The 13,199-nt window shown below is 40.5% G+C and overlaps 1 protein-coding gene across 9 annotated transcripts in view; it reads right to left on the bottom strand.

The window, feature by feature from the left end:
• The window catches only part of GSAP (gamma-secretase activating protein), a 69,241-nt gene extending 57,389 nt beyond the window's left edge, over positions 1-11,852 (bottom strand). For 8 of the 9 annotated variants that reach the window (XR_015750028.1, XM_026677224.2, XM_087967757.1 and 5 more), the window contains exons 1-3: positions 11,593-11,852; positions 1,364-1,440; positions 519-575 (exon numbers count right to left, since the gene is read on the bottom strand). Coding sequence is in view for 8 of the 9 variants with exons in the window: in XM_026677224.2 (XP_026533009.2) it covers positions 519-575; positions 1,364-1,440; positions 11,593-11,698 (240 nt within the window). In the remaining variant the exon portion in view is untranslated. Of the gene's footprint in view, positions 1-518; positions 576-1,363; positions 1,508-11,592 lie in introns of all 9 variants that reach the window. The other variant, XM_087967759.1, reaches the window with a different exon arrangement.
• Positions 11,853-13,199: the final 1,347 nt, after the last annotated feature.

Genomic DNA, 13,199 nt, shown 5'->3' with positions numbered 1-13,199 from the left:
TTATTATTAACACACTCTGATGCTAAGGAGTTCTACTCCCCTGCCCCACCTGAAAAGAAATCTGCTCCAAATGCAAAACACAAGCAGAGGAGTTTCAGTTTCAGTTTCAGAGCACCAAGAAGCTTTAGTACAGAACAGTTGAGCTAAGCCATGCCCCAGGCTCCTTGCTGTCTCCTTCTTGCCCACATAGCAAATGCTGTTTCAGTTTCCAAACAGCCCTCAACTCTCTCACACACTGACTGAATGTTTACTAGCTAGCCAGATGAATACCGATGGATGCTGGTAGGCAGAGGCAGATTTTTTCCGCCCCTCATTTTCCTCCCCAAAAACTAAGCCCGACCACATAGTTTCGTAGTGAAGCACAGGTATCAAGCTAGTAGATTTATATAACCAGACCTCATGCTTGTTGATTTCACTGCAAAAGATACAGTTTTCTTGAAAACAATCCTGCCTGGAACATTTGATTATCTAACTTTATTTAATCCTTACAAAAGACAAATACAGCAAATAAGGCATACCTGGTTTTTCTTATTATCATCATCATACAATCCAACATTTGTGCATTCCTGAGGGTCCTGTAAAGAGAGCAATTGAGCGTTAAATATTCCTATTTTAATATAATTTTAAATATTTACTCTCTATTGGGAAAACACCTTTTCTGTCAAAACTTTACCAGTTTTATTTTGGTGTTATCTGCAGTCTGGGAAATCTATGCCTAAATTTAAAAGTTGATATCTATCGTTCCATTGTCACAAGGGGGTAGAAAATTTGAGATGACTTAATTCCTATATGTCAAAGCTTCTCTTGGTACATAAAAAAAGACAGAGGAAAAATAATTAACGGGGTTTTTTTCCTTAATGAAAAAGATTATTCCATCTCCTTTTCTCAATAAAGAAAAGTAGTGTGAAGGTATGGAGATCCATTCCTGATTCAGTCTTTTCATTTTAAGCCTCTGGGAGGCCGAAAAAGGCCTCAAACCAGCCAAAATATCAGGTGTGAAGCGCAGTGCAGGTAAGGGGGTGGGGGGGGTGATTGCGCGGGCATGCGCAGGGGGTGTGGGGAAGGGGGCTGCACATTGCATTCTGGGTGCTGGTACGTGAGTACAGGCGGGCTGGTGCGCTCGCCATTTTTGACACAGGAGTCCAAAAAGGTTAGTCACCACTGACGTAGGGTCTCCTGCATGTCCCCTTCCAACTCTATTGATCTGTATTCTGTAAATGATGCTGCACTTCCTTTCATTTTGCTGACCAATGGACCTCATTCTTCAGGCCTAACTCAAGAGTCCATCGATGGTAAAAAAAATCTACTTGCCCCAGGGAATTCCGTATAACCATTTCTCAAGTAAGAAACAAATTGGTCTTACCTTCCAAGTATAAAGAACATTTCCATTTCTTTCCACATTTATCATAAGCAGCGTTTCCAAATGATTTCCCCAAGCATCTAGGAAAAGGCAAGCATGAATGTATTTCTAAACTTATTCAGTCCAACTGTAAAGGAAAGCCAATTTCTGAAAAGAATATGCAAATAGGATGTTAAGAGATGAGCAGGTAGAGTTGGAAGGCAGAGTTAAATGTGTCATCAGTTGGGAATCATTGCGTAGCCACAAGATACTCAAGTTCAGCTCCTCCATGAATACTTATCTAGTGCCAATTTAACTTTGGCCATCAGTTGACCAGATTTCTCTGTATAGGTAGCAATACAGGTAGTTCCTGACTTATGACCCAAAATTTATGTTGCCAAGTGAAACATTTGTTAAGTGTGTTTTGCCCCATTTTACGACCTTTCCTGCCACAATTGTTAAGTGAATCTGGCTTCCTCACTGATTTTGCTTGTCAGGTGGTCTCAAAAGTGGATCACATGACCTCAGGACACTGCGACCGTCATAAATATGAACCAGTTGCCAAGCATCACGTGACTAAGGGGATGTTGTAAGTGTGAAAAACAGTCCCTTTTTTCAGTTGTAACTTTGAACAGTCACTAAATGAACTATTGCCGTGATGGCGAACCTACGGCATGCGTGCCAGAGGTGGCACGCAGAGCTATTTGTGCCAGCATGCGAGCCGCGGGCAAACTTACCTCGCTGCACACCTCACAGCTGATTTTTGGCCTCCCAGAGGCTTGAAAAAAGCCTCTGCAGGCTTTGCAGGATGAATAATTGTGATGACCCGTAGTCTCTCAAAATAACCCCAAACCCAAAACATATATTAAAGTCCGGTAAAGCCTTCAACTTAACTTCACTGTTTTATTAGGCACAGTTTAAAGTCACAAAAGTAATTAAGGAGGCAAACAGAAAACCAAAACAAACCGCATTGATGAGAGTTCTGAAGCAAGCCTAGATAACTAATTATAAACTCTAGGAAAATAGCCAGTCCATGGGAAGAACGCCAGCAAAGATAAGCCTCTTTCAAGGTGTACACTAATTGACTTCAGCAACCTCTCCTCCCTGCGTAACCTAGGTTGTATAGGGGATGGGCCTGGATCCTCCTCTGACTGCTCAGCTGGCCTCTGCCCTTCCCCAGCCTCCTCCACCACCTCTGGAGCCACACTCCCACTCCCTGTTGGCTGTTCCTCCTCTTCCTCAGAGTCAGACTCCACCAGGGGCATGACAATAATTGGCCCATTTAGTCACTTCCTGTATTTCTGGAAGTGACAAAACAGGCCTATTATTTGACCTGAAAAGCCTGCAGAAGCTTTTTTCAAGCCTCTGGGAGGCCAAAAAAGGCCTCAAACCGGCCAAAAATCAGCTGTGAGGCACAGTGCAAGTAAGGGGGCAACGGAGGGGGGATTGCGCGCGCATGTGCAGGAAGCGTGCGCATTGACTTCTGGATGCTGGTACACAAGCGCGTGCACAATTTTGGGCACAGGAGCCCAAAAAGGTTAGCCACCAGTGAACTATTGTAATTCGAGGACTACCTGTAAGACACTCTTGCTATGCTTTGAACTCAACAAATGCTCTTGATTCTTTGCGCCTGACACAGGTCGTGTCTGCAGTCCATTTGAATACAGTAAAAACAACTTTTTCCAGCTCTTTTCAGCAGCTTGATTAGGGAGTGAAGTCTCTCCATCATGAATAGGGTAACTGTTTAGAGGTCACGTCTCCAAGTTGGCCGCATCTTAACATCACATGGATATTAACAACTTTTGGAACAGTGGAAGACATAACTTTAGAACTTATCTGTAGGAAGGAATTGATCTATCACATGAATTTATTTGAAGAATCTTATTGTGTCAAGGGTTCTTGTCTTTCTTCCTTTTTTAGTGCTTTGAATAAAGCAGCATATCCTTTTTAATTCTGGTAAACCAGTGGCCCACAACCTTTGGAGCACCATGGACTGGTTCTGTGAAGAGTGGTTTTCCCGTGGACTAGAGGGAAGTGTGGTTTCGCGTGCTGCCTTCATCCCACGGATGGGACTTTGCTTGTTTACATGGCCTGGCCCAATAAAGGTCCACAGACTTGGGGGGGGGGTTAAGGGACCCTTGCTCTAAATTTATAAGACTCTGAAGAATGATTGTAATTAGAATTTAATCTGTGCAAGGAAGTATAAATACCAATGTACAAACATAAACACATGCATATGTATTTTGTTGGTATGGTTGTTAATTGTGAAGTCATGTCCGACCCATCGCGACCCCATGGACAATGTTCCTCCAGACCTTCCTGTCCTCCACCATCTTCTGGAGTCCATTTAAGCTCACATGGACTGCTTCAAGGACTCCATCCAGCCACCTCCTTCTCTGCCATACCCTTCTTCTTCTTTGTCCTCAATCGTTCCCAGCATTAGGCTCTTCTCCAGGGAGTCCTTCCTTCTCATGAGGTGGCCATTTTGGGTTTTATCTTCAGGATCTGGCCTTACCAAGAGCAGTCGGGGCTGATCTCCTCTAGGACTGACCGGTTGGATCGCCTTGCAGTCCAAGGGACTCGCAGGAGTCTCCTCCAGCACCAGAGTTCAAAGGCCTCCATTCTTTGGCACTCAGCCTTTCTTGTGGTCCAACTTTCACAGCGACAAATTGCAACTGGGAAAACCATAGCTATGGTTTACGTATTTACATTCCCTCATATTTTGGTCAAAAGCATTTTCCAGATAATTGATCTGATCTCTTCAACTGGTAAAAATTGTTATAATCATAACAATTTCTACCTTAAAACGATACCTATCAGATACACAATAAAATCTGTCAACAATAAAACAAAAAAAATGGTGTTTTAATTGTTTCATTATTTACAGAAAATACGCTCAATCATAAATCCGAAGCCAAGTGTCTGCTTGGTGGAATAATGCATTTCATGACCAACTGGGATGAATTGCAAAAAATGGAAAGGTACACATATTTTGGGATACAACTGTACATCTTTCAACTATGTTGAACTTCAAAAAGATTAATGTAAATGTTAGTATCTTGATGAAAGGCCCCAAAGACAGAAAGAGGGATGGTCTTACTTACCCAAACTATATCAAACTATTTCAGATCAATTCAAGAAAGACAACACCTCGATCTTCAAAAATGAGCAGACCGGAAAGAAATGATATTCTAAAACAGTTAAAAGGTAAAGGTAAAGATTTCCCACACACTTCCGTGCTAGTCGTTTCCGGCTCTAGGGGACAGCGCTCATCTCCGTTACAAAGCCAAAGAGCCAGCGCTGTCCGAAGACGTCTCCGTGGTCATGTGGCTGGCATGACTAAATGCCAAAGGTGCCCGGAACGCTGTTACCTTCCCACCAAAGTGATCCCTATTTTTCTACTTGCATTTTTTACATTCTTTCGAACTGCTAGGCTGGCAGAAGCTGGGACAAGTAACAGGAGATCACTCCGTTAGGTGGTGCTAGGGATTCAAACCGCCAAACTGCCGACCTTTCTGATCAACAAGCTCAGCGTCTCAGCCCCTGAGCCACCGCATCCCTCTAAAATTTTAGTGGGCGCACTAAAATCAAAGGTAAATAAATGTGTTTCAGAATTGGGATTGCATGGAAGTTTCTTGGCTCAGATGGACCTTTTATGGGTAATTGTCAATTTATGACCTCCGTTGAGCCCCAAATTTCAGTTGCTAAAACGAGAGCATTGTTAAATGAATTTTGCCCCATTTTACATCCTTCCTTGCCACAATTGTAAGGCAGATCACTGCAGTCGTTAAGTTAGTAACATGGTTGTTAAGTGAATCTGGCTTGCTTATTGGCTTTGCTTGTCAGAAGGTCGCAAAAGGTGAACGCATGACCCCTGGGACACTGCAACCGTCATAAGTATGAATCAGTTGTCTAGCGTTTGAATTTTGATCACATGATCGCTGGGAAGCTGCAAACTATTTTCGTAACTAAATGTTTGTAACTCACATTTTTCCGTGCCGTTGTAACTTTGAATGGCCACTAAGTGAACTATTTTAAGTCGAGCGTTCTTGGAGTCTAGTAATGCAAGACCCATTAACTTTCTCCTACACAGATCAAAACATCACATGCTCCAAATGGAATGGAGCAGTTAAGAACCACGAGATATTTCTGTTTATTTTGGGGAGTACGTAAGTTAATTCAGTAGGGCTGAGAAACAAAATTGGATTACACTATCACTAATTACAATGAATAAGCTTAAAATACACATACAATGTCCTTTGTTGAGAAGCTCTCTCTCCTAAATAAATTTTACCTCACCCAAGGAAATGGTTTGCAAACTGCCCAAACTTCTAACGATGTTTGCTTTGTAGAAATTCAAAGTTTAATCATGAGTAAGTGCCGAGTAATATATAAACGGTCTTTCCCCCAGAAGGAAAAATGGCAAATACATAAATATCAAGTTGTGACATTTACAAAGAGAATGAAGGCTGGCCTACGTGATAGATGGTTAGGAGGAAGTAGGAATGAATAATGATTTCCTGCTGTCTATTTCAGGTCTTGCAGTTTTAAACTCTCTTTTCCCTTTTTTTTTTTTTGAATTTATTTTTATTTTTATGACAAACAAAACAACAAATAAAACCAACTTTCAATTATACAGTGTGTCGGTTTGGTATATATGTCGTGTGCTCAATATTTATAAACCTGCCTTCTTATGGTATAAGGGAACTAAAACACAGGGGTATTTCAGAAGACATTATATACGAGAGGCTTTGTTATTAAACTAAGAGAAGATTAAAAAGCAATATTATTTAAAAATTCCAGTCTGGTTATCAACTATTGAAATTATCAACTATTCATATCCAATAACATATAAAAAGGAACAACCAGTTAGATATGGTGAAATATTGAATGGAAAGGGTGAACTTAAATCTATGCAAGAACTAGAAGAACAAGGTACAAGGATGAATTGGTTTTCATATGTGCAAATACATTCTAGATATGACAAAGATGTTAGAAGGTTTTCATGATAAACTGACTGACTTAGATAAAATTTTGACAGGTACTGATGAAAAGGTGATTAAAAAACTATACGGACATTTATTAGAGGTTAAGCTAGAAGAAGAGCAAGTTAAAGAAACAATGATTGCTTGGGGGGAAACTTTTGGATATGGGATTGATCTAGAGAAATGGCAAAAATTGTGGTCTCAAAATTACAAAATGACAATGTCAACAGCATATAAAGAAAATTTGTATAAGATATTTTACAGGTGGCACTACCCCCAACGAGAATAGCAAGAATGTTTAAGAATAAATCCAAAAAATGTTGGAAATGTCATCAGATACCAGGTTCATATTACCATATGTGGTGGACATGTGCAGAAGCTAAAAGATATTGGACTAAAATCCACACATGGTTGGAAAAAATGACAAAGAAACACATAGACTTTAAACCAGAGATATTTTTATTGGGGATTTTACTGGAAATATATAGTAGGGAATTGAAATATTTGATTGTAAATGTATTAACAGCGGCTAGAATTGTATTTGCTAAAAATTGGAAAAATGAGAAAATACCAATGCAGGAGGAAGTTATTAAGAAAATAATGGAATGTGCTAAAATGAGTAAATTGACATTTGAAATTAGAGAACAAGAAGATAAACAATTTTATAAGATATGGGATTTATTGTATCAATGGTTAGACAAAAAATATGGAAATGAAATATGGTAGAGAATTTTACAAGGATAATAGAATTATACAGAATATAATATAAAGATGTGTTACTGTTGGATGGATTTAGGATGATATAATGAATTGTTATAATATAAACTAATTTAAAATGTTGATTATCTCGTATAAAATGAAGGAATAATAGTTTTAGTCAAATAAATGATTAATAATGATAATAATGTATACATATATATTAGATTGATAATATGAGAATTTATACAAACAACTGTGAGGACTATGGAGAGGATGCACAAATAATTTGTAACCAACTGACACACTGTATGTATGTAACTGGAAGATAATTTTATGTTTTATGTTTTGCTTGTGTATGTTTGTCTAAAAATAAAAAAAAAATTAATTTTTTTTTATAAACCTTACCTCCTAAATTTACATTCATATTATATTCTAATCAACATTCTATATCATATTGTATCATTATTATACTATCATTAAAGTTTTAATTTCAATTCCAGGCTATTTTTAAAAGCAAATCTCAACTCTTACTAAATTATATTCATAACTTATTCAAAACTAACCAATTATAATATATCATTACTATTACAATACACTTCAATTTCTTACTCTTCTATCTAACCATTCATCAAATAAATCCCAAATGTTATAATATTCCTTTTCTTCTTTCTCTAATTGCTAATGTTAATCTATTCATTTCTGCATGTTCCATTATTTTCTTAATCATTTCCTCCTCCTAAACTCTCTTTTTCAATGATTACACACTACTAGATGACCTTATGTTACCTTTTAAGGAAGTTTCAATAACAAATCAATTAGCACTTTGTTATTTTTTTTACAGGTAGTTTCAATTACATATCTGAATAGACTCAAAGTATCCATCATTCTTGGCACTGAAGATCGCTATTAATGTTTAATAACTGAGATAAGATGCAGCCAAAAGTCAAGTACTATTTAAATTTCCTTTAATTTCAGGGAGAAATAGCAATGATTAACTTTGTTAAAGCCAGGCACCCCTCCAAAAAATCAAACAAATACATTGTTTAGAGGCTAAATATTGAAAAACCATAAAACCTGTTCTTAAGAGTGGTGCAATGGTCAAGAGAATCTACTAATAGCTTTTGGAGATTTTAGCAATGGATTTCCTAATCCTGCAAGAAGGATATGATTTTAATAAAGGAGAATATTTGTAGCTCAGGGTTGACAGGAGAGGGTCCTTGGTGCTCTCTGAGCTTGGGGGTTTTCGTGCAGACGTTTCATGACCCAACTAGGCAACATCATCAGCTCTAGTGGAATTAAGGACATGATTCCCTAGCCCACATATTCAAAAGTAGCTCGATACTCGTGCTTCACTACGAAACTATGTGGTCGGGCTTAGTTTTGGGGGAGGAAAATAAAGGGGGGAAATCTGACTACCAGCATCCATTGGTATTCATCTGGCTAGCGTCCTGTCAGTGCGTGAGAGAGTTGAGGGCTGTTTGGAAACGGAAACAGTATTTGCTGTGTGAGCAAGAAGGAGAGAGCAAGGAGCCTGGGCGTGGCTTAGCTCAACCGTTCTGTATACTAAAGCTGCTTGGTGCTGTGAAACTGAAACGGAAATGGAAACTCCTCTCCTCTGCTTGTGTTTTGCATTTGGAACAGATTTCTTTTCAGGTGGGGAGGAGGAGTAGAACTCCTTAGCATCAGAGCATGTTAATAATAATAATATATGAAATGCTAAAGCTCTGGTGGTCATTTTGAAAAATCCTTTCTTGGTGAGCACCTAGAAGGCAAGAGGAACATACATGCCAAATTTCAAGTTTGTAGGCTTTACAGTTCTGGAGATTTTGTGATGATGCATGAATTATATTTTGCTTTTATAGATAGATATTGTGGAGAGGGACAAAATGAGGATGTTTTGGTCTGTTTCCCAGCCATTCAAGGGCGCTGGTTGCAATCCTATGCAGACAGGCCTAGCAGCAAGGAAGAGCAACATTGAACTATTTATTTATTTAGCATATGACATAGAGTATACTGGTCACAGTATAGGTAGTCCTCCACTTACAAGAGTTCATTCAGTGACCGTTCGAAGCAATGGAAAAAGAGACGTGACCGTGTTCCACACTTACGACTGCTGCAGCGTCCCCACGTGATCAAAATTCACATGCTTGGCAACTGACTCACAGTTATGATGGTCGCAGCATCCGGGAGTCGCGTGATTCCTCTTTTGCGACCTTCTGACAAGCAAAGTCAGTGGGGAAGCCAGATTCACTTAACAACCACGTGACTCACTTACCAATGGCCGTGATTCACTTAACAACTGTGGCAAGAGAAGTCATAAAATGGGGTGAAACTCACTTAACAACCACCTCACTTAGCAACAGAAATGTTGCGCTCAATTGTAGTGGTAAGTTCGGGGCTACCTATAATTACTATGATGCACCTATAAGTTTGGCTGATCAGAATAGAATTAGTATTCTACACAGGTAGTCCTCGATTTACAACAGTTCATTTAGTGACCACGCTGGGGGAAAAAAGTGATTTATGGACATTTTTCACACTTACGACCGTTCCATCTTCCCCATGGTCACAGGATTGAAATTCAGACGCTTGGCAAGCAGTTCCTATTTGCAATGGTGGCCATGCGATCTGCTTTTGCGACCTTCTGACGAGCAAAGTCCACAGGGAGAGCCAGATTCACTGAATGATCGCGCTACTCACTTAACAACCGCAGCGATTCACTTAACAACCCCCCATCCCCATGGTCCAGAAAAGTCATAAAACAGGAACAAGCTCGCTTAAAGAACCTTGGTGGTGCAGTGGTTAGAGTGCAGTACTGCAGGCTACTTCTGCTGACTATTGGCTGCCTGCAATTTGGCAGTTCAAATCCCACCAGGCTCAAGGTTGACTCAGCCTTCCATCCTTCCGAGGTGGGTAAAAAATGAGGACCCAGATTGCTGGGGGCCATAGGCTGACTCTGTAAACCACTTAGAGAGGGCTGTGAAGCAGTGTGAAGCAGTATATAAGTCTTAAGTACTATTGCCATGCCTTCCTTCCTTCCTTCCTTCCTTCTTTCTTATTTTTTTTTTCACTCTCCTTCCTGGTGGCAGTGGTTAGAATGCAGGCAAACTCTCCCTCCCTTCCTCCCTCCCTTCCTCCTTCCTCCCTCCCTTATCCCTTTCTTATTCTCCTTCCTCATGCCACAATGGTCAGAATGCAGTACTACAGGCAAACTCTGCCCACTGCCAGGAGTTCAATCCTGACCAGCTCCAGGTTGACTCAGCCTTCCATCCTTCCGAGGTAAGTAAAACAAGGATCCAGATTGTTGGAGGAAATAGGCTGACTCTGTAAACCGCTTAGAGAAGGCTGTAAAGCACTGTATATAAGTCTTAAGTGCAATTGCTATTAAGCCATGTTTCGCTCACAGCCGCATACATTTTGGGCCCAATTTTGGTCCTAACCAGAGGAACCACTTGGTATATTCATCTCTCTGAGGCAAGGGATTTTCAAACCTGGCCAGTTTAAGGCTTGTGGACTTCAACTCCCAGAATTCCTGAGCACAGTTGAGAAAGTCCAGAAATATTTCACAAGAAGAGTTCTCCACTCCTCTACTTGTTGTAGAATACCTTATGCCACCAGACTTGAAATTCTAGACCTAGAAAACCTTGAATTACACCATCTTCGGTCTGATCTAAGTATGGTATATAAAATCATACATTGCAATGTCCTACCTGTCAATCAATACTTCAGCTTCAACCATAACAACACAAGAGCACACAATAGATACAAACTCAAGGTTAACCGCACCAAACTTGATTGCAGGAAATACGACTTCAGCAACAGAGTGCTCAATGTCTGGAATACTCTACCTGACTCTGTGGTTTCTTCCCCAAATCCCAAAAATTTTAACCTTAGACTGTCTACTATTGACCTCACCCCTTTCCTAAGAGGTCTGTAGGGGGCATGCATAAACGCACCAACGTGCCTACGTCCCTGTCCTATTGTTCCTTTTATTTTTTATTTTTCTTATATGTACCCATTTCATGTATTCATAACTATGTATATACTTATACCTATTATCTTGTAAGCGATTGACAAATAAAAATAAATAAATAAAAATAAAAAACTTTGACTGGAGGATGAATTCTGGGAGTTGAAGTCCACAAAGTCTTCAAGCTGTCAAGTTTGAAAGACAGACAGACAGACAGACAGACAGACAGACACACACACACACACACACCACTCTAAGGGGCCATGTATCCAATTATGAAGCGCAGTGTTTGTTAGTTGGAGGAGAGGGGAGGGAAAAAAATGCTTTTCTTCCTCGTGCAAGTTAGTCACGATAGGAGCCGGTTTTTCCAACTTTTTGAGCTAAAGGAAGCCGAGCAAGGGATAGATTTCTCTGAACCCCTCGTTTTGCAGAGCCCCGTGGGTTTCCCCCACCCACCCACGCAACAAGGCGCGCGCACACACACACACACACACACACACACACACACAAACTTTGGAAGGGCTCAGCTCTGCCCCACGGGGCTGCTCCGGATGCTTGCACCCTAGGTAAACTTTGCAAAGCCCCAGCCCGGCGCTCACCTGCGCTGCCGTCTCGTCCCGGCCGCTCAGCCGCCTCCGCCCGCTCCGAAAGCCAAGGTCCCACGTCCCGGGAAGGGTCGAAGCGAACGCTCAGTTCGCAGAACATTATCGCCCGGAAAGCGGCAGCCGCCGGGGAAGGAGCTTGGCTCTCGCCTTCCGTCGCTCTTTAGGACCCGGGGCGGCGGCGGCGGCGGCGGCGGCGGCAGCACTTCCATCCGCGCGCCAGCGCTACTTTCACTTCTGCCTGCAGCTACTGCTGCATGCCCGGGCTCCGGTAGCCTTCGGGAGGCGGAGAAGCGGTTTCCTATTGGGCGCGCCGCGCGTCCTGCACAGTTGGAGCCTTGGAGGGGCGGGACCGAGCCTGGGGCTGGCGGAGGTGGAGGGGAGGAGTAGCTGCGTGCGAGGAGCCAATTCTGGAATTATTCCTAGTAGTAGTACCAGTACCGTAGTAGTAGTAATACAGTAGTAGTAGTAGTAGTGTTGATCATTGCACTGACAGCCAGATGTTCAGACAGAGTTTGACATTATTATTGTTGTTAGTAGTAGTAGTAGTACCATAGTAGTAGACCATAGTAGTAGTTGTGTTGATCATTGCCCAGTCAGCCAGATGTCCAGATGGAGTTTGGCATTATTATTATTGTTATTGTAAGTAGTAGTAGTAGTAGTTCCGTAGTAGGAATACCGTAGTAGTAGTACCATAGTAGTAATGTTGATCATTGCAGTCAGCCAGATGTTCAGATGGAGTTTGGCATTATTATTAGTAGTGCCATAGTAGTAGTGTATTGATCATTGCACAGTTATTTAACATTAACTGCAATAATTAACTGTGCAATTATGTGCCATTATGTGCTGTTATTATTATTGTATTATTATCTCTTTTATTCATTAAACATGAAACTCAGTCAACTTAACATTTAAAAATGTATTATTATTATTTATTTATTCATTAAACATGAAACTCAGTCAACTTAACATTTAAAAATGTATTATTATTATTTATTTGTTTGTCAAGCGATTATTAGATAACAGGTATAAGTATAAACATAGTTATGAATACATGAAATGGATACATATAAGAAAAATAAAAAGAAACAATACAACAGGAACGGTAGGCACATTGGTGCGCTTATGCACGCCCCCTACAGACCTCTTAGGAAAGGGGTGAGGTCAATAGTAGACAATCTAAGGTTAAAGTTTTGGGGGTTTTATAACTGACTGGCACTGATGATTGATACGAGTTGCTGCTAGCATCATAAGTATCAACCAAGTATCTTCTTAAGATGTACAATGTTTGCAGTAACACAGTTTTTTGCAGTTCCGCCTGTGTTATTGCAGGAAGCTGCAATTTCTTGATGTATTTTATAAAATTCTTGGACATGGTACCAAGTGCCCTGATGACAATGGGTATCATCATCATCATCATCATCATTATCATCATCATCATCATCCCTTCCAACTCTGTTATTCTTCATTCTGTATCATCATCATCATCATCATCATCATCATCATCATCATCATCATCATCTTTTATTCATTAAACATGAAACTCCGTCAACTGAACATTGAAAAATGTATCATGCATATCATTGACCGATGCTGATGATTGA

The sequence above is a fragment of the Notechis scutatus genome, chromosome 6 (genome assembly GCF_049901735.1).
Source record: "Notechis scutatus isolate UNSWTSFEM ecotype Mainland chromosome 6, rNotScu1.2, whole genome shotgun sequence".
Taxonomy (NCBI): Eukaryota; Metazoa; Chordata; class Lepidosauria; order Squamata; family Elapidae; genus Notechis; species Notechis scutatus.
The sequence above is the reverse complement of the archived record's forward strand: the minus strand, read 5'-3'. Positions and strand labels throughout refer to the sequence as shown.